This window comes from Cardiocondyla obscurior, linkage group LG09 (assembly GCF_019399895.1).
Source record: "Cardiocondyla obscurior isolate alpha-2009 linkage group LG09, Cobs3.1, whole genome shotgun sequence".
Taxonomy (NCBI): domain Eukaryota; kingdom Metazoa; phylum Arthropoda; class Insecta; order Hymenoptera; family Formicidae; genus Cardiocondyla; species Cardiocondyla obscurior.
This window is the reverse complement of record NC_091872.1, coordinates 3,829,598-3,851,698: the sequence shown is the minus strand read 5'-3', so window position 1 is coordinate 3,851,698 and position 22,101 is coordinate 3,829,598. Positions and strand designations below refer to the sequence as shown.

General features: G+C 37.5%; 3 protein-coding genes across 5 annotated transcripts in view; 1 reads left to right on the top strand and 2 right to left on the bottom strand.

Annotated features, from left to right (window-relative positions):
- Positions 1–320: 320 nt before the first annotated feature.
- On the bottom strand, positions 321–2,766 carry LOC139105713 (farnesol dehydrogenase). 2 transcript variants are annotated; one of them, XM_070661970.1, is made up of 6 exons: positions 2,399–2,766; positions 1,910–2,265; positions 1,300–1,426; positions 959–1,097; positions 728–871; positions 321–659 (listed from the first exon to the last, which is right to left on the bottom strand). In XM_070661970.1, exons 2-6 carry the CDS (start codon positions 2,211–2,213, stop codon positions 618–620), a joined length of 756 nt encoding a protein of 251 aa, XP_070518071.1. In that variant the 5' UTR covers positions 2,214–2,265; positions 2,399–2,766; the 3' UTR covers positions 321–617. The 2 variants fall into 2 exon arrangements, with proteins under 2 accessions (XP_070518071.1, XP_070518070.1); XM_070661969.1 differs by having other exon boundaries at positions 1,910–2,223; positions 2,399–2,764.
- Positions 2,767–10,793: 8,027 nt separating this feature from the next.
- Positions 10,794–14,862, top strand: Syx17 (syntaxin 17). Its single transcript, XM_070661967.1, has 5 exons — positions 10,794–11,643; positions 11,734–11,929; positions 12,017–12,228; positions 12,315–12,531; positions 12,639–14,862. Exons 1-5 carry the CDS (start codon positions 11,506–11,508, stop codon positions 12,788–12,790), a joined length of 915 nt encoding a protein of 304 aa, XP_070518068.1. The 5' UTR covers positions 10,794–11,505; the 3' UTR covers positions 12,791–14,862.
- LOC139105699 (pleckstrin homology domain-containing family G member 4B) overlaps positions 13,642–22,101 on the bottom strand; it is a 223,471-nt gene continuing 215,011 nt past the window's right edge. For both annotated transcript variants that reach the window (XM_070661946.1, XM_070661947.1), the window contains exons 14-23: positions 18,607–19,051; positions 18,283–18,535; positions 17,893–17,968; positions 17,623–17,796; positions 17,163–17,534; positions 16,910–17,053; positions 16,610–16,823; positions 16,400–16,516; positions 16,116–16,319; positions 13,642–16,032 (exon numbers count right to left, since the gene is read on the bottom strand). In XM_070661946.1, the coding sequence (XP_070518047.1) occupies positions 15,812–16,032; positions 16,116–16,319; positions 16,400–16,516; positions 16,610–16,823; positions 16,910–17,053; positions 17,163–17,534; positions 17,623–17,796; positions 17,893–17,968; positions 18,283–18,535; positions 18,607–19,051 (2,220 nt within the window). In that variant the 3' untranslated portion in view covers positions 13,642–15,811. The remainder of the gene's footprint in view (positions 16,033–16,115; positions 16,320–16,399; positions 16,517–16,609; positions 16,824–16,909; positions 17,054–17,162; positions 17,535–17,622; positions 17,797–17,892; positions 17,969–18,282; positions 18,536–18,606; positions 19,052–22,101) is intronic.

Genomic DNA, 22,101 nt, shown 5'->3' with positions numbered 1-22,101 from the left:
CGATCGTTCACGTATAAATGCTAAATGACACCGCTGTATTTGTCATGCGCCAAGCAGGATGTAACCGCTGGCAGCATGCAGCCAGCCACTTGGTCGAAATTTGAATGCAACGATTACACGTGAATGTATTGCCGATAACGTTGCCTCGCGATAAGCGAAATTTGTCACGAATCAGAATCTCAAATATCTATATCTTTTTAGAGTGACACGTATGTATAAATACACGTATGAGATATCGTGGAACATGAATACAGCGATGTCTGAGTTATTACTTATCTCGTGATAACGTATTGATCATGAAAGTTGGGTAATAGAAGAAATTTAATTAAACTGTTTATTAAGCTGTTTATTTGTTTTAACTGTAGATAAACGTAGATTAGAAACGATATTAACGAATCTGTTAAGTATAACGTAAACAATATTGCAATTAAAGAAAAAGAAAAAAAAAGACGATGGCAATCTAGATATAGAAAATTTATATTTATATAAAAAATGTAAAGCTACATGAAAGCTTAGTCTTTACGAGCCTCAAGTTTCCTACTTTATTATTAACGTAAACTTGTTTCGTGTAAAGTTGTTGATGCATTAAAAGACGAGCATCTTACCGAAGATATTCTTCATGGAAGCTCTCCAGTATGCTGGATGGTAAGCTCCGTAATCTGCAATTAAGTAACGCATAAAATAATTTTCCTATATTTATCAAGGAAGAAATAACGATCGATCGAACCTGTACTTCCGGTCGCGTTCCAAGAGCATAAATAAGCGCGTCCGCTATGTCTCTCGGTAGAATATATGGTACTTTTTCGAAATAGTCTTTCATTGTCTCCGAATGCGCGGTTATGCTCGTTTTTACAGAACCGGGATTAATCCCCTAGAACAATCGGATAAATAACAGTTTATAATAATTATTTAAACTTCTAAAAAAATTGCAATAACATTAAAAATAATTTTAGCTTACAGTAATTCGAATGGGAACCTGAAGTGCTGCTAATTCTCGACGCACTACATTAGTCAGAGCAACAGATCCGTGCTTAGTAGCGGGATACAGATTAAAATCAGGCATGTTAGTAGTCAATAATAAATGACGGCCCAGAACGCTGCACGTCAAAAGCATCGATATTAAAACGTATATTGCACAAGAAATAAGTATTTAAATTCTTGTAATTTTTGTCCTCGTATAATTTATGAAAAAAAAAGAAAAAACATTATTAAAGTATTTTCCAAATAATTTGTATTAAAGATTTAATACTTGAATTTCAATTCAATCGTTATTAACATACAAATCATATGTAACCGTACCTGTTGATATTAAAAATATGTCCTTCGACGTTTCGTTCTCGCATCGAACGTACCGCTTTGTTGGTGCATACAGCAACCGCGAGAACATTAATATTTAATAGTTTCTCAAATGTCTTCTTGTTGCTCTCTACAAGGGTAATTTATAAAATTTTTTTTTAATGCGCCAAAGTGATGGGGGAAAATTTAAGTTGTAATATCAGCGTGCATTTTCTTGGCGAGATAATACTTTGTGATCGGTATGTTTTTAAGCGACTCTAAGAACTTTGTAGTTACACTCCAGTATCAATTAAATTTTTTTTTTTAATACTCTAACATTTAACATAAATTATCTACAAATGTATATCCATCCATTCTTTTAATAGATTATTCAATATTTATTACTTTACGAAATAACTCGGTAAACATATAAATTAACAGCTTTGAATTAATATTAAATCGGTCACATAATAAAATTATACATAGAATATTTCCACAGCTGGTCACAGAGCAAATTACAGACTCGCGTTGCACAATGGACGGGCATACAAATAATTATTATTGATAATTATCTAAAAGTTTTTTTTTTAACGTTATGTGTGATAGTCTGCATAAACACGCGATGCCCAATTACCTATCACTCGGGAATAATCGCAAACGCCAGCGTTGTTGACCATAATGTCCACGCCGCCTAACGTTTCAACATGTGAAAATACTGCATCGATTTCGTCCTCGCAACTTATATCGCAGTACGTGGCATTTAACACGCCCGGGAAACCTTTCCGCTTACATTCCGCATCAAGTTTTGCTAATCCTTCTTTCTGGACATCCAGAGCGACCACGTTCACCCCGTTTTGCAGAAGAGCACATGTAATTGCTTCGCCGATGCCGGCTGCAGCTCCAGTAACGATTGCGGTTTTACCAAGCCAACGATCCATAATTGCCTGTCTGCAAGTACGACGTAACTCGTGGTTGACATGCCACTAATAACTACCGAACCGAAAATAATATCAGCCCCGTAAAAAGCGTAATCTTGAGCATTCACAATCGCGGCGACATTATATTCAGTCCGTGAATTTGTGGAAATGGCATTTCGATTAACAACACTAACGCATATACTTACTCGGAATATTTTCTGCCTGTAATCGTCGGCGAAACAGCACTTTATCACAACGCGTAGTGTAAATATCACAGTGTTCCGATAAAAAAGAAAATCGTTATCGTTGAAATACAAAAATTGATGCACCGTGTCAAGGCAATCAACGTCCAACAGTTGAATGCAAACTGCGCAAAATATTATTGAAACGATCTTGGCAATGAATCATTCTCTCCGAGTGGGGCTAATGCCAGACATTATATAAATGGGCACTGATGAGCTCTTGTAAACGACGCTAAGTGATCGTATAACAAACGTAATCTACGCGTTTATATATGTGCAACGCTAAATTTTTTTTCACGAAGTGATAAGATACATTACATAATGTAGCAATTATATATAAATTCAATACTTAAAAATTAAAAATAAGAATATCAGAATTAACAATAAAATTTAAAGATATTTGATAATCTTTTTTATTAGTATATTTTTACTATTTATTCAAAACGAGAGAAAAATATTGCTCGAGATAAAGAGAGTGACCGCGAACCATTAGTCTTCTTGTAACTAACAGCCAACGGACTGCTGTGTTAAAAAAATTTTTGTACTCGTATCACAACTCTAATAGAGAATATTCTGTGAAGCTGAGACCATTTTTCGTCGAAGACATGCCCTGAACGTTGAGCACGTATAGGCCAGACGCATCATGAGGGAGGACAGAGATCCTTCGGCTTAGGTTTATCCGTTTACCCACTGGTTCCGTCCTACGATTTTGCCACGGCCTTTACTTGTTTTAAGTGAAGCGCGACGTGACCTGCCGCAATCCCCTTCGTATCCACGTACAATCACATTGGCTTCTGCGTACCGTCTCTGAACCAATCTCTTCCGTGGAGACATCGGGCAGAATATCAGGATATTTCGAAATCCCGGAGATTCCGGCAGACGACTTCTAGAGACCTATCCCGTTTCGTAAAAGGAGGATCTTATTGTCAAAATATACAATATAAATATTTCAATTTATGACCGAGGAAAGTTTAAAACTTCGGCATCTCATCGAAATAATCATCAAAGAAAAAGAAAATTTATAACAGATAGAAATACTCCGAAATTAATTTAATAATCATCATATGTTACTTAAACAGTGAGTAAAAGATGTAAATACATTGCGTACGTAAAGTGATTTGGTTGAGTAAGATTTTGAGAAACAAAAAATCTCTCTTTTTTTTTTTTTTAATCCGAGAAGGGCAACATTTCTGTATTTCATTATGTTGCAACGGAAACTTTGTTATTGAAAATTCTATTTTTAGAATCATTAGTAATCTTGAAATTCGAGATTCGAAATAGGAACCGCTACCGCGTCACTCCTGCCGTTCTCTCCTCTCTCGCTCTCTTTCCCCCTTTTTCACAGATAAACGATACTCGTTTCCGGACGCAATAACAACAGCGTGTATCGATCTTAGCGAGTCGGCATCTGGTACCAGGTCCGGTGCCGGGCCGAGAGAGCATTATTCTTGTTCACGCAGGACGACGAGGAAATCGACAAGAAAACCAGAGGAGGCTCCTCTCTCGCTTCCTGGCCCGGTCCGGCTTGCCAGATGCTGCTACTACTCGACTATTTCTCAATGTTGCAGTGATTACGCGCATCGTTCCGCACTTACTACCATAGATTCATGTTTTTTTCATAGATGACAAATTATATTACGTCCTAGTACGTGATCTCGTGAAATTCAAGCGAAATTAGAAAAAGCACGAGCAAAAGATTTCTCTCGCGAGAAATAATATCATCTTACGCTTGTATACGCGTGAGCATATAGCGATATATGGTTTCAGCTTATAAAAAATTTTTTGTAATTAAAACGTTTTCTTTAGCAAAAGTTTACGGTGAACGTGGAATTATTTAATATTAAAAGCCGAATGAATTAAAAAGTAGATATCCCTTCGCTGGTAAAAGTCCGCTTATATTTAATTTCTTTTGACATGAGTTTGTATAAAATTTGCAATACGAGCCTGTACCTACGGACCATATTACATGTATGCCCGCACGTTGTGATTTTCTTAAATATTTTACCTACTCCGCAGAGTGCTTTTAAGTCGATGAAAGAGCGTATTTCTTTAGATATCAGAAATGTTCGGGCACACGACTTAAGAAGTAACGACCTTCGAACCAAAAATATTATTATACTCCGCGCCAGCTGACGAGGAAATCAAAAAGAAAGGTGGAGGAAAGCTGTGTTCTTCGATTCCGGGACGCCATATGCTTCTGCCGCTTGGCTATTTTTCAACGAATCCGTGATTACATATACCAATTCGTATTGCTACAAGTCCTGAGCTTTTCTTCCTTATAGCAACCATGAATTGCACGCATTAAACGCGAAAGAAAAATACATTTCAGAAAACTGAAAGTCAGTTGCAATATCGATAAAATAGGCTCGGGAATTAACTGCATTACAGAAATCTTTAATAAGTATGTAAATATATGCAATTATCTCTTATAAGCGATCGTTAAAGAAATAATTTTCTCCGAAAATAGAGAATTTAATCACTAAGATTATATAAAATCGAGGAAAGTTTCTTTATTTCCTTTTCATGTACGTTACGGGTATACCCGCCGTTACCAATAGCTTCTGTGAAAACATATAACCAGTCGACTTCTGTCCAGAATCTTCGATTCTACAGAAGTTTGGCTTTACACGTCGTTTCCGTCGGCCAGATGTGGAGAAACGACCATTGGGCACCCATAATTTTCGAGTTATCGAAAAAACTTCGGATCTGAAGCGGAGCGAGTGCCCGCCGAGAATTTCCGAAACTTTCTTCCTCCTCGCCAGGTGCAAACGAGATGCAAACAACTCGGCTGGCAGATCATTTTGAAAATTCCAAACGGGTCATTCGAGCAAGCCCCCGCGTGCGAGAAATGCGAAATCAGCCGCCCCGCGTTAGCGCATCCGGCTCCCAATAACTCGAAAACTATGGTTCGATTGGTGGCTTTTAAAATCTTAACGTTGACAAATAAGGTCGGAAAAGAAACGCGAAAGAAAATTTCGAAAATCCGGACTCGTTGACCCAGTTCAACTTTCTAGGTTGAAGTAGTTGCTACCGACGCGATAAGACGCAAACGAAGTGCGGCGACTTTGTCCAACAAAAACTTCGAAACTTAAGAGCGAGTCCATCGCGAAGTTCTCCATTACCAGCTCTCGGAAAACTGTTTGCGTAATATGTAGGACATAAATGAGGACAAAATTCAAGGAAGCCGCCGCCGCAAAGTTACATTCGCGTAAGTTACGAATTTCTTTTGTACGTTCGTTTAATTATTCCTTTATTTCTCGGAGGTTCATATTTATTCGGTATGAAAATAAACCCGGAAATCTATGATGTCCGCGGCAAAGAAGCGCTAACTAGAAAGCTCACCGTCCCGAGCGGGAAACGAGAAAAATGAGGAAAGATTTGCCCGTTTTCTGCTTCAAAGCACCAGATGTTCCTGTTAGTCGACCATTTCTCAACGACGCCGTGATTACACGCATCACTTTGTATTGCCGCAACATCGTGTGTTTCTTTTTTCCGATAGCCGCAAAATATGCATAATACAAACGAGGGTTGTGAAAAACTTTACTCTAAGCTGTATCTCATTGCGACTGATAAACAAATTAATTGTTTGCTTTCCAAAATTCGCTGCAACAGTGATAATAAAATTAATCGGTTTCGGTTTAAACGTTCGCGTTAAAAAATAATGGGATTTAAATCTATTAAATAGCGTGATTAAAAAAATGACGATGAATAAGGTCTACAGTCGTAAGCTGAACCGACGAATTATTTAAAACGTGCTTTCCAATTTCGGACCAAAAAATGTAAAGGTCCACGTTTGATTTTGTTGGTCGTTTTTAATACTTTTTGCAATAGACGTCTGATAAAAATTGCATCTGGTAATAATGGCAAAACGAACTATTAAATATAAATTTAATAAAATAGCTTCATTATTATTGCCAATAAATAATTTTCGGGAGGTGATAAAAATAACTATTTTTCTATCAAAATACTGCATGATCCTAATTGCATTTAGAAAATAAATATATGATAAACTGCCGTCAATTTATCTCGCGATAGATGATTAATATTGGTTTGTACTTGTAATACTTCCTAATGCGCGTGTCAACGTTTACAAACGATCGCATATTACCATCGGTAGTAAATTTATCATACAGTAATTTATAATTATGCTTCGAGCAAAATATCCGTACGCCGGAACAATCGTAAATATCGGTCCATGAATATGAGTTATTCACTCGAGTATATTTTAAATATGCAGACAAATTAATTGAAGATTTTATTTAAATAATATCATAAATTTTTTCTAAGAGTTTAATATTTATTTTATTAAATCAAGGAGTTTATAATGTAAAATCGATCGTTCGAACAGGTCTCAATATGTCGCACCGTATACCAAAGAAAAATGCAAGTTTGAAAAACATTCTAGAATGGGATTGCTATATTATATAAATCATAACTAGCAACGAAAGAGCCGGCTTTATTTTTGCCTCTGGGGTTTGTTACGATCCTCAACGTGCGGAACATAAACATTCAACATTTTCTGCGAGCACCTACGGTGAAGCTAACGCGTCCTTCCATCGAGCGGTACGATAAGCGTGGGATAAGTGGCGCTCTCCGTAGAAGCTTCGAAATTAATTCCAAGCAAGAAGCCCTTCGTCGTTGCTCGTCCTTACTCCACTCGCCCACAGCCTTCCGCAAACACACGGGAGCGGTCTGACGGATATAGCCCGGGCTAAACTAACCTGGTCTAACCCAACCGAACGCAAAGCACCGAGGTTGTCCTCTCACCGCGTGCAAGGTGCAGCCTACTGTCTATCTGAAGCCGCCACGAACCATCAGGAACAAGATATCAGCCAGGGAACAATTCCAATCAATTTGAGGCGGATGTATTCGTCCAACCCCCCTCCCCCCTCTACCCCTTCCGCCTTCCCCCCTTCGCGCTGGTTGCTCGTGAACCAGCCGATATGATGAGAGTACATCCAAGAGCTCTACAAGGTATACTGTATACATATAATCGACCACGAATCGAGATGCCATTGGAACAAACGGGATTTGTCGTCGGCCTCGCGGAAGATTCTCCGGATAGTTAACTGTTTTGTTGACCGCAGAAGTATAAAGATATAGGTATATGTATAAACCGCGATAAGTTGGGAAGCTGCCGGATTGGAAACTTCGTAAGACCTTGAGTAGGGCTTTCGCATTCGAGAATATTGGTCCAAACGAGATTCTGATATTTCGTATTTTCATGTTTAGAATATTGCCATTTCGGTATTTCGAATTTGTAAAAATCGATTTGAATTATTTCTATTTTATCATCTTTTATTAATATTGATAATAAGAGAAAAAAAGATACTTTTATAAATTTATTAAATAGATTAATTTTTTTTTTATTATTATACGGTTATATAAATCGTTATAATTTAATTGTAAATTTCTTTAATAGATTAATTTTTTTATTATCATTATACGGTTATATAAATCGTTATAATTTAATTATAAATTTCTTTTTTATTTGCAAAGCAATCATAGAAATTTAATCACAGAGTAACGGCGGAGAAATTAAAATTTATACTCGTTATATCCGATAAAATAGCTTTAGCTGTATAATTAATAATCAAGTGTTAAGATTTGAATTATTTGTCTCTGCCTCGTCGCCGGGAAGCGCTTGTTAACGACTAATGCTATCGAGAGAGAATACTTTTAGAGCATACGATATGCGTCTATATACTCGTAAATCACGATGTTTAACATCCATCTAGTTGGTGCCGTTAAAGTAGTCGTTACGTATAGCTAGGCGATAAAATATTTACGTCTTCCATTGCGGAGCCATAGAGCTGTCGCGGCGAGCTTCGAATTGGCTTTTGAAATTGGCATTCGATCCACCGAGATCCGCGAAAAAGTTAGTGCTGTTTGCAAGCCACGAAAGCGCAGCCCTTTATTTTGATATGTTTGCGCCGATTCACGTACAGTAACACACACGCGCCACGCACACGTGTACACCGGCGGAATGTTCGCAATAGCGCAATAGCGCTGGCATTGAAGTTTTCATGCTCGAACGACTTTTTCCGGGGCTGCGAAACCCTTGTATACGATCCAACTGTATGTGATACGATAGTCACGTGTGGCATACCGGTACGAAGAACGGTCTTTAATTCAAGGAAGCACGTGCCCGGTGTAAAGCTCGAAACCATTACGTAGCTTGAGGCACGTGAAGGGGGTAAGGAAGAATTCTAGTATAGCACTTTGCACAGAGTAAAATTGCAGCGACCACAACGTCGTCGTCGTCGTCGTCGACGACGACGAGGAAAAAGAGAAAGGTGGACAAGGCGATAGCGAACGGGGCTCTCGGTCTCGATCCGATCGAACGACGGTATGACTTCGATTTTCGATACTACGAAAGTATCTTCTTTGTGCGCCGTGACGAGATAGAAGCGGACTGTGAATTTACAAATATACGAGTGGTAGCGAGTAAGAAGAAAGGATTACGGGTCAACCGGGAACAGAGGTCTCGAGGGAGGTACCGGAGAGAATGTTGGGTATATAAGCCAAGAGAAGGACTTAAATAATCAATCGCCTTCGCGAAGGTTGTAGGTAAAAGCCTATAGCGCCAGTCCTTGGGCGAAGTGTTTGCGCACCTTTCGCTTCTGCCTTTCTTTCGCGTCTTCTACTTTCGAGCTCGTCCTTCTTCCTACTCTTTAATACAACTCCCCTTTCTCTATCTCAGTCCGAACACCTTCCACAAGACGTTTTCCCGCCGCGTTTCACATTCTACTTCAGAAGAAGCTAGGCGCACACAAAGAGACTCCGAAGTTGAGTTTTATGGCCAAGAAGGTCGACTTACTTGGTTTATGAGAGTGACCCGTACCATTGTCCTTCGTGAATTTTACTCGATCGTCGTGGCCGATAGGACCCACGAAAGATGAGGATCCAGTTTCTTAATGCCCCTGGCGGTTTTATTGAATTTTCTTCAAAATGCGAGTTTGAGAATCTGGTTCTCGTTTATGCTCGCATCTGCTTTTTCTCTTTATTGACCGTATGAAAATCTTTTAAGTGCTGAGAAAGTTTGATATTCGCATTTTAAATTAACGTACAGAGTAATAAACTATTTCCATACCGCCGTCGTAATTATTAACACCGTATATTTTATCTTTAAAAATACATTTTAATATTAAATTATCTCCAATTGTACATAAAAATTTTTATAAAGAAACTTCACAGATTTTTATTGCAAAATTGCAAATAAACACGTTTGTTTCTCGTTTGTAAATTATTAAATTTGCTAAATTTATGTGACTTAAGAAAGAACTAAAGAAAATGCTTAAGGGTGAGCCGCTTCAAGATCTGTTTAATGTCTGGCGAATGCGGGAAGGGGGGTGCTTCTACTTTCAATTAGGAATGCCAGTGGTGGGCGCTGAGGCCGTAAATGCTGTTTGCGTTACGTCGGTGTTGAACACGGCTTTAAACCGGTGATTAGAGATTTCAATTCGTGTCCCCGCGCTCACAACATTTGTCAGGAACAAAAATTAACGCGCGACATAATTGCAATGACTAGAGAGGATCGTTCGGCGAGGCGGCGAAAGGGACAAAAGACGCCGCGGGAGGGATGGGTTTACTTCTGCATAGCGCGTGGGTTAATTTGGAAAACGTGCTTCCCGGATTGTTGCTATGGAAATGAGAGCGTTCGTCCTCACGTTCCCCTTATTCTCAGAGTACGACTTAATCTCGAAGAGGAAGAGAGACAGGGCGGGCACGACGTTGCGGGAGCGGGAAGAAGAGGAGGACGACAATCGCAGTAACTGTACAAAACGTAATGCGAGACGGCAATAGCGAAGATCTGTGAGGAGCGAAAGTGGTGCGATGGGGGAGGGAGAGAGAGCCGAATGGAAAAGCAAGGAGTTTAGGAAAAGAAGCTGTTGCTATCCAGGCTGGATGATGTAGAAGAGGAGGACGAGAAACGAGAGAATAACGTCACGTACACAGCGCGCTAAGAGCACGTTTCTTCACCCGTTCCGGCTGCTCGGGTGTATTAATCCTACGCGAGAGAAAAAGAGGGGGTGAGGGGGGGGACTCTCTTGTACTTTTCACGCTCGAGGCGGAAATCTAGCGCAGACTCTTGATAATCTTCGTCGAGTAGTATTATTGCTACGCCGGCGAATAAAGTAATATTCCCGCTAACGCTCATAACACCATGTACCCTTCAATTACGCTCTTAGAATTTTTATTAGCGCGTTCGTGTCTACATTACGCAATGATATCACCGCTACTGTCGCGTGGATGCCGGTCTCTTTGCAAATCTTATATCTATGTGCTTAAGCTGTACAATGACGATCGCGTTTTGTATTTTATTTTTTTTTTACTGTTTTTCTTATTTCACTGACGGATATAATATTAAAAATATAATATTGAAATAACATCACATTGATGTAATTGTCAAAGTTGCATAAATGTGTGATCGTATAATTTTTAAAAATATAATGAAATAAAAGGTATGTACTTACCCTGAAAGACAGATACGGCAACGGTAGCTAGCGAACGTAACTTTAGCGTCGTGGTGTACGTCGAGTTTCTTATGTATGTATTATAATACCGCGCCGGCCGGATTGCCGATGACTTATTTCTCTCCGTTCTTTCATCCCCTGTCTCTGTCGCCTAGGATTACGTACGATAGCCGCTGTCGTCGCGAATTGTAATTAATTGCTTATTTTAGAAGTCAGACTCTAAAAAGGTACGTTACTTGACATCTTACCGTGTCATACTAAAACTTGTAGCCGTTTAGTACAAACTCTCGACAGTAGATAGCGAAAGCGTCTAGATTTCTATGACGCGCGCGTGTTGGCACAGATAACAGCTGATCATTTATTTTAGACCAAGACGGTGCGTACGAATCTAACGAAACAATATTAAAACGCAATTAACATATCGTCATCATATTTTATTCTCAACCAACATTGTGATAAATTTTTACTGTAAGAACTATCAAAGGATTACAATATAAAAAAACAGTAAATTTTGTGATTTAAAATAAAATCTACAAAGAAATACAAAGGAATACATGAAATTATAATTGAGTGGAGGAAAACAGTGCCAGAAACATGTCGACGTTGTCTCTCGAGGAAAGTCTTACGATTAAACAGCCTATAAGACGTCTAGAAATCCAGATTAATAATTTCAACGTTGCTATTCCGCATCATGTGAATTTGTTAAAACGACACAAAGATAACATCAAAAGGGTAGGCACGTTTGTTATATATATATATATTTTTTTTTTTTTTTTTGTTACACTTCAGGCTTTTAACAAGAGCTGCAAATGATCTTTCTAGTATCAGGCTCAGCAGGATTGGGAACAAGTACGGAGAGAACATGTAAATGTGTCTAGGATTATAAAGCAACTAAAGGAGTTATTGTACCAGATGGATACTCTTAGAGCACAGGTCCTTGACGCTGACATTAGTAAATTTGACAAATTAACAACGAATGCGCGATCGAGCATTATGACAGCAATTGAAGAGTATTTAAGTATGAAATATGACGCAACGTTATGATCTCTTGTAGTTTTATCATAAAAATTTTAGATATTAATGAATGTAAATGTGTTGATTACAGGGATGGAATTGAATTTCTCGACATCACCACCAGCATCACCGACAAGTGAATTAGAAGAACCCTTGCATCCACTTGATAACAGCAGTGTTCAATTGCAAACAGCACAGGAAGACATACGTCGGCAACAGTCATGTTTACAAGTCTGGAATCGTCTACAGGGGGAAATACAACAGTTGCACGAACTCTTTATCGAATTTAATAAAGTTGTACATGTAAGTATTTAATTTTACTTTAATATTTAAAAAGTTACTTAAATAAAAGGTAGCTTTTAAATGCTTTTGTATATTTTGTAATATAGGATCAGAAAGAAATGATAAATAATATGGAAGACAACATTGAAGAGTCTCGAATAAATATTAATGAAGGTGCAACATATTTGAAAAAAGCTTCTGCATATAAAGTTGCCGCGTATCCTTTAGCAGGCGCTATGCTGGGCACGTGTATCGGAGGACCAATAGGTTTGCTGGCAGGAATGAAAATTGGTGGTCTTGCTGCTGTGGGCTGTGGTATTTTAGGTTAGTTATACAAATTTATTTTTAAATTTGAATTAAATATCGAAATATTTATATAAATAAGTATGTAAGAGAAAATAAAATTAAAGAAAGTATTTATACGTTTTTAGGTTTCACAGGAGGTTCATTTTTAAAAAAGAAACAAGCTATAGATTCGCAAAAACAAGAATCATGTTTAAATAAATCTACAATAGACCTAAAGGATGTTAAAAAATCTACCTCTTGTCCTGAGAATTTAAAAGAGGATAAAAAACATTTGTGACAAACAATGACTTTGTCGACATGTGACATTAATTTTAAACATAAAAAAAAGTGCACTGTTATATAATTGTAAGTTATCAAGATGTTTATGTGTGTACATTTTCTTATTTGTTTGTGAATATCTTTTTTTTTATTTTTACATAAAAATGCGTTGTGAAAAAATGTGTAATTTAAAAATTCTTTCAGTAAAATTTTTTTATTTTTTTATATAATATTTATAGCTTTGTATATTAACAAAATCAATGAAGTCTTTAAACTGTAAATCTTTTAAAATATACAATTAACTTACTTGACAACATATATCATAGGGTTATTGTACTTTTCACAAAACTTATAGCAAATTTATGCACGGCTAAAAGCAGGTTAAAAATAAGGAAATATATTTCTAAAATAATGACTTTTATATGCCTTTTTGCGTGCCTTGCAACTGCTTTAAATTTATTAATATTAAATCAAAATATAATACTCGCTACATGGTTTATACAACTTAGTGAACATTGCAGCTTTGTAATTTTTAATCAAATGCGTGTTACATATACATTAAGCGTGAAGTAAAAAAATCGTTTACCGTTCATTATATCAAGTACGTGTAAATTATTAAACTATTTGCATAGATTTTATTAAATGAAATGTAAGACATATAAAAGAAGGCGATTGTAATAAATTAATCGAAATATATGAAACATCGAAATATTTATTCCGGCAAATAATTACATACTGGAAATGGTAGACATATGTGGTAGATAATACGGTGTGATAACGTTCACAAAAACATTTGAGTTCTCTACAAAAGGCACCCAATACAGTATATTTAGCAAGTAATAAAATACATCGGTGTTAGACACAGTACAATACTGAAATAATCGTGTGTTATTAAAGGTAATATATACATTTCATTTGTAATGGAAATACTTAATCTAAAGACTAAAATGTTCTACTTAAAAAAATATTAATAAATATCTAAGGACATGTAATATTAAGTGACTATCGGCATATTTTCTTATAAGGTACTAGGTTGTTATTATTGTTACTCCAACATCCCTAATTCAAAAGCAACACCAAACACGCATTCACAGACTTGTGGAAAATAGAGATTGTGTACTTTCTTTCGCTTAGTTTTACTTTCGAAGCTCGGGATGCTCAGCCAGGTGCACCGACGTACATATGGCATATTATTATAATTTAAATCCAGATAAACAAGTAATTACATTTGATTGGAAATCATTATAAATTGCGATTAAATATAATTCGTAATAAAATAAGGTGCATCGGACTGTGCCAAAATTCTTTGTAATACTCTATCTACATCTACACTTCTAAATACTTGCGACTTTTATTTTCACACAATATAAAATAAACAGTTTGGTCACCATCTATAAGGTACTTACAATACCTTGACAGACCTTAGCAATAAAAATGGCTAATTAACTTCACTTATTTGGCAAATATAACAATGCAGAATCACATTGACAAAACGTTATTATTTTTTACTCACCTTAAAAGAATTAAATAACTACTATATTTAAAGATCCATAAAATCTAATTTAATTTTTTCGTTTTTCGAACATTAACCTTTAACATTATTGACAAATAAGTTTTGTAGGTTTTACAATTTTTAATAATATATATAATACCTGCAACAATTTTTCAATTAGATTTAGGTTAGGTAATAGGTAATAAGAGTGATTCTGCATAGTTAAATTAATCGATTTAAGAAAAAGAATGTTTGAATATAGTGTGGATTGTCTTAAGGCAAGCTTACCACTCTAGTTGATCCTAAGCTGTTCCAAAACATTTATCCACACACGTATTAAAAAAAATGTATTTCTTAAACATAATAGTATATCATAAAAAGAACAGAAATTTGGCTTTCGAGTACAGGCCAGAGTTAGATTTACATCTACGACGTGTGATAGGTTTTACAAATGACTCTGACATAATAAGAATATAATATTTTATATTTATATATATATATATATATATATTTGATATATAATCTGTAAATAATATATAGACTATCGATTATATTACTTGTAGCTACATTGTATAAACCTTTGATATTACATTATATTACAAATTGGTATGTATGTGTGCGCAGTGATTGACATTCCTGAATCTATAATCCATAATTAACTTATTTGATGCGTCTCTTTGAGAGACAGCATCGATATAATAGATGATAATTACGGAAAATATATACTTTTTTCAATATTATATATGCAATACGTCTCTAAGATGACCATACAATTTTCTTAATATAATACAATAAGCGAGAACACAACGTGGAATTGAAATATTACTAGTTATTAACTATAATATAAATAAATGTATAAAACTCTCTTCTTTCTTTCTTTCTCTCTCGCTCGCTTTGTTATAAGTTATTGGAAACTTCACAAAATTTTCCGGCACTGTAATCAGGAATGCCAATGTAAATGAGGATGGCGATAAGTGCATATCGTTTATGGTACTGTAGCATACCTCAACATGTAAACGTACAATTGTTTTATTTCACGTCATCTTGAGCATATTTTGTAAACTTAATAGACGGAATAAGAAAATACACGTTGCCATTACTTCAGAAACCAGTCGTTAGTGTGCTTCGTAAGTAATAGCTTTACGATCTCATAAATCTGTGGATATTTCGAAGTGTATCAAAAGATAAATAGATTCACAGACGGATTCACTTGAAAGTTAAAATTCGGTACCCATCTCCGCAACTTTAAGGTAAAAATCTACGTTTATGTAATGCGATTACAAATTCGTAGCTGGGCACACGTGTTAAGCGTAATGCGGCGATCTACCGAATTGCATATGGCTTTATATTATTTTTTTTTCGTTATATCGTTAAACTATAATTGCTCAAAGATGCAATGTATTCTAGTGCTACAGTACGCGTGCGACGATATTACCTCATTGTACCTATCTAAATATGCCACGATAATATGTTACGCCTTTGTAATCGTAACACAAACTTGCAATGATAGACTTGCTTTTTCCTGATGTTCCCTATGTCGAAAAAAATTTATAGATTAATAGACATATCTTGATCGTAAGATGTGAGATTCGTATCCGTTGAGGAAGCAGGGGTAACCGTTGCCGCTGTTGCGCTGGTTGGCGATTGCAGTGGGGTGGAAGTAGTAGGAAGCGACGTAGGACTTTCTAAAGTTGAATTCCAGTGACTCCTTTCGGTTCCGTCACCCCCATCGTCAGATACAATTGAGATATCGGCGATAATACCACTTTCTGCAATGAAAAAATTAACATTATCAATTAATTATTAATATCGAATGTTCTTAAAAATCTTTTAATTAAAACATAACACTTACCAACGCTACACTGACTGTTCAATGTAGTACTACGATGATGGGGTCGTGGACTCGTATCTAATCCAAGATTAAGTGTTGTAGGAGGACCGCTGCTTCCGCCGCTACTCGAAGACGAACTAACGGAAATTACACTATGCGGTCTCCTGCTGCAGCGACTGGAATCCTCCGTCATCGACACCGCTATAGAATTTCTGAATCTGGGTGCTATACAAACAAATTAATATATTTGTTTTAATATTCAATAATGTGGGCAAATAATTCTTGGTAATTCGCGAATTACGCACTTTTAGAGAGTTGAGCTACACTGATGGAGCGATCGTTTATCTGATCCGCACTAGGCCTTATATCTAAGCACGGCTTATTCCCGATCCCCATGCTCGACATTTCTGCCAGGCGCACTTCTAAAAAGTGAAACATTATATTAATAAAAAAAAAAATTCGTACATCTCCAAATACGTAAATAAAACGTATTAATAAATGTAATAAAAAATTGCCTCTGTTTCGAAGCGCCTGCTTCCACAAGAGGTTGCTGAGTTCCTCGGTCCATGCTTTCTTAATATCCTCACTTGCGCATTGTAATGTGTATGTGTCTCCAGGTTTCCTTTTGCGAAACCAAATCTCAAATTTTGTAGGTGAATCTGCGATAACGGCAGTCAAGCCGATATCTGTCGTTTTAATACTATGTTTATAGATGTAAATGTCAAGATTCTGAAAGAACGGAATATACATAAATAACAAAACGAAAGAAAAAAAATGTTAAAACGTATACAGAGTAATATGCAAAAGCATTTTACCTTTCTATCGGGGAATCTTCTTGCCTTACTGAAAAGTATAAGATCTTCGAACAGGAAGACTTGACGTAGGCATTTTTTACCTTTTCCTTGCCAGACTAAAAATTCATTTTGCCGCAACAATCTGCCTTGTTCTTTTACATTTACCTAAAAAATAATATTACATATTTTACATCGTGCAATGATTTCTTTAGTTACTTTTACTAAAATGAATAACTATTAATTCTATTATTTAAGTATTAAAATTAAAACTTACATCACAATCACGAAGCGAATCCATTGCCAAGAGATCGTTTCCATGTCGAAGCTGAAATCGTACCATTTGCTCGGCAGCTCTTAGATCTGTTTCTCCTTCAACCATCGGTTTCATGCCATCTTCTTTCTCATCTTTTTCTTCTTTACCAGTCAATTGTTCCGATAAATCTGTGCCAGCTTTGACCAGCTGTTGAAGTAGCAAAGCGTATTTTCCCATTCTCTGAACTGGTTTCAGCAAGTAACTAGCCAAGTCCATTTTATCTCCTAGCTCTAATTGTTTCTGTTTAAAAAAACTCGAGCCGTATTCCGCCATTAGCGAATCCGAATTTGGTTTATTTTTATTGTACAAGGCATAAAGGTAGAATTTCTTTTCCTGCAAAAAAAAAAATTAATTTTTAAGTAATATCTCATTTTTATTTTGAACTAACTATCGAGAATTATTTCAATATAATTGCGCTTACGTGTCGGAGGAAGCATTGTCCCACCAGCATAGGCGATTGCTCGCACTGCTCTAGTTCGCGTAGAAAGTGTTGACTGTGAAACTCGTATATCTTCTCAACATTCCCGAAGATCACGTTTCTCTGTCCTCTGAGCGCTTGCGGGATATCCTCTCGAACGAGTTCCGGAATATAGTTCTTCGCAAGAAAATTTACAGATATTACGGTCAGCACGCGCGAGAAATAATAAAATTACGTAACAATCAACTTTAACAACGCGGACATAATAATTACCTCTATTATATACTCGAGGGACTTCACGTAGTCTCGTTCAGTCTGTATCATCTCCCTCATTATGAGCAGTATTGTTCTGCAAGGTGAAATTCTTCGTTAACGATGTTACGATCGTATAACAATCGGTACGATGGCATAACGGAAATTACAGTGAAACAATAGGTCGCTATTAAAATAACTATGACAAAGCAATAAAATGTCGCACCTAGAACAATAACTTCGCCGTTCGGTTTTAAAGTTACTTTAAAATAAAACTTTTCTTTTTAATTGGTTTTATCAATATTAATTTTCATTTTTTTTAGAAATTCTGGAAAAAAGTGAATTAAAAAAAAAAAAGTTTTTTTTTTAAATTTAATTTTATATTATAATAGAAATACAAAAGCATCGTACTTTTTTGCCTTCATTCCCGGTGCGATACTAGCTGATCTGTGAAGGTGCGAGTTCACCGGTGGTTTAACAAGCCTTCGCGGTGCCGGGCTTCGTGGAGGTGTACGTGGTGGCGAGCAATCCAAAAGTTGCTCGGCACTCTCTCGAAGTTCAGCGATGTTGTCTAGCACCGGCCGACCACCGCTACCAGCTGATCCGACGCTCTCCATCGGACAAGCATAAGATGCACTGCTGTCACTATCGTCCCAAGACGTTCCTAAAACATTCCAGTTTATAAATAAATTTTTCGCAACGGCCTTAAAATAAGAGAAAACGAAGAAGGCTCACTTTTTGCCAAGGTGTCGTCCCAGGAAGTCGACTCGGAAGCGGTGAAAGATCTTCTCCTCGCAGGACTTCCCGGAGCGGACGTGGTCCTGGCGATCTCGAGGGCTTCCGCGCATTTGTTTCGGGCAATACGACATTGCTCCAAGAGGACTTCATTACCGAGTTTCTCTGCCAGGGCCATCATTTCGGTGAAGTGTTCGGGCGGTAAGGGTGGCCTCGCCATCAAAAATTGCTGGGATCGTCTCTCGTTCGCCAGTCGAGCTTCTTGAGCCCATTCGTACGCACGATCCTGCAGAAGGCAACATCTCGACGTGTCTTCAAGATATTCTCGTCTATCCTCCAAGCGCGAGCCGAATCCTCGCAGATGCTGCTTCAATGATCTCGCGAGCTCGCGAAGTCCGCTCGCGCTCGCCGCCTCGGCAAGATCGCTTCCCTTGTCCAAGTGTCTCTGTAACACAAAAAAGATGCCATAAATTAAAATGACTCTCCTCGTGTAAATTTCTATAGTAATCCGAGTACCGAAATATTAATTTACGAGCGTCTGACGCGGTGTGTTTTCCCGCATTACTCATTAAAAAGCCGGAAAATTTCCGAGTCTCATCAAGAATTTCATTTAGGAACTTTACTATGAATGTGAGATTGTAACGGAAGTCAGACGAATATTTCATCCACCAACTCATAACGAAGGGCGTGATAAAGGATAAGATTCTCCTCGTCTCTCGACGAGGCGGTATTCCGGTCTCGCTTGGCGTCGGCGTAGCAGATCTCCCGCGGTGCCCGACGGACCCGTCCCTAATAGAGGGGCCATAAATCGACATATGGGGGTAAATAATGTCACGATAAGCCGGGGGTCCGTACCGGCCGCCACCGTACAACACGAACGGATGGATAACATGCGTTTACACAGAAAATCCCGCGTGCAACGCTCGGTTCCGCCTGCGTGCCGCGCCTCGACGCGATGATACGCGTACTCTCGCATTCGTGCGAGCGTGAAATCCTCTTAGACACGGCTCGACTGCATCCTGGAGTACGGGCTGCTCGATCGAGTGTCCGTGACGAAAGACACGTCCCTCGTATCTCGTCCCGCGATAGCTCGGGATACAATATGCGGCCGTGGAAAGGGCCCCTCGCTACGGATAAGATTCGTACGCGTTCCACGCATGGTTACGCATAATATCGACGACGTAACACGCTCGTGATAAGTTGTCCGCGGCCGATAGGAATTTCTCTGCGCAATTTTTACTTATCGGGTATACATAATAACGCATTAACATGCGGCTGCAGACGACTGGAGTGATATCGAGCGCCTGGAAAACTCCCAAGATAATTTCTATACGAAAAAGAAAGGTTTTAATTTATTTTTTTGTTTTTTACGAAATTCAATGACCATCACCTTCGGACGTCTCAAAAATATATTCGAGAACGTTAACATCGCGAGTGCATATTAATCTTCAACAACAATCGCGCATTAATTTCTTTAAAAGTCAGACATTACTTGTTACTTCAGCAATAAATCTTATCCTATATGTCTCCCATAAATTTTATAAATCAATTGCGTCCTTGGGAATATAATTATATGAAACGGCTGTGTGCCTTTTTTATGCGATCGTTGAACGCTGCGCGTGCTGCACGGGATCATCTTCCTCGGTTTAATGGCGTTTATTCACATACATGCACGTGGCAGACTCCCCCCAAGAATCTCGAATTATCGGAACTATTTTTCTCCTTGCCGCACACGTCATAGCACGAAACTTGGGAGAGAATTATACGGCACGTGCAACGTTGTATTTTTCGCGCTAGTAGTAATCAAACATACCATTATCAATGTATCAATATAATCGTGCGATATTTCATTTGGGGTGAAAAATATCATCCCGTTAATTTATCGCATTTTATAAAGCAAAATATAATTTAACATTTTTAATTGTTATTAATAGCGCAATGAAAATTTCCCTCTTGTATCCCGGTGATGTAAATAGCCTCAACTTTTTAAATATTATTCGAACGATTAAATTTTGTTAAATTATTTTTGTAAAAATGAATTGTAAACTAATAATATTTATCCTAAATATTCAAATTATTAAAATAAAATCAACGTGGGATTCTCTCAAATACATCAATGAAACGTAATTACAAGTACCGTTGCAAACCGGATCCCGCAAATTGATCGTCGATTAAAATCGTAAATCAACGTAAATTCACATACGTGTCGACGCTATTTTTGTTATCTTCGTACGGTTTACACATTTTCCAATCAGGATATTGAATTTCCTATCGAAACAGATCGATCTGCGCACAGTCCATCTTTATGATTATACGCGGTTTGTAGAGCACGTGAATTATTGCCTCAAGGGTCATGATACATCTCCTCCCTCTCTTTCGCCTTTCTTTTCGAGTCATTTAATCAGAGGGACCCGTTTCGGTATAGAGTATAATCCTCTCTGAATAGGCGTGCGACCCTTTCGCACATCGTAGACACGCGCCCACATAGGGATGATTATTAAATTTCATATGCCCAACAGCCATTATCTTGCCGCAGTAAAAGTTCACGCATGATATTGCGTTCTCCATTTCCGCTCCCGAAGTGTTTTCCGCTTGCCTCGGGGTGTTGATTGTATGCCTACACGAGAAAACGAGCCCGCATTTTTATGAAAGTTTGCCGATGACTTGTTAATGCTTATTGTTGCGCCCTCATTGTGACGTGCATATCCTGACGAACAAATCCTAGATCTTCGCGAAAGTGTGTAATTGTTCAAAGATACAAATTCGAACGATTATTAAGCAAACATTGCGAAACAACACATCGCCGACACACGTTTTTTTTTTTTCTATTTTAATTCAAGTTTCTTCCATCAGATTGTTTAAGTCGTATAAGAATTTTCTCGCGCAGCTGTATATTGGATATAAATAAGTATAATCAAATATGATAAATTACAGTAATTGCACGCAATTGATGTAAATTACGGCATTACTGTTTAAGAAAGCGTAGACGATGCAAATCAGTAATAATAATAAATATATAAGCGAATGCCCAGCTCAAGATATCTCTACATCATCGATTGTTATTTAATATACATTATATCGAAATTATTCCACGAATTCGCAATAATTATTCTAACGTGAAATTAGTACAAATGTAAAGAATCTTGGTTTTGCAGCTTTTGATGATTACGAGAGAACGTAGAAAGGAACCGCCTCACGGAACATAATTGTTGGAGCGTGAAACCAGATTAGTTAAAACGTGACCGATCTCGCGGATACATAGATTCATTCCCTCGCTTACGGTCGTGCCTGTGTTCGTGCGACCATTAATTGACACGTATCGCTGATTATCATAATAGATTGTCAATTAATATGGAGGAAGTTCGTAGGCGTACGGACAAAGACCCCTGCTGGCAGCGCTGAACATACGGCGCCGATTATACTTTCTAATTACGGCAGCACGCTGTATCCGCATCCCTCGAGAATGGAAAGTCTTATCTTAAACAGAGATTAATT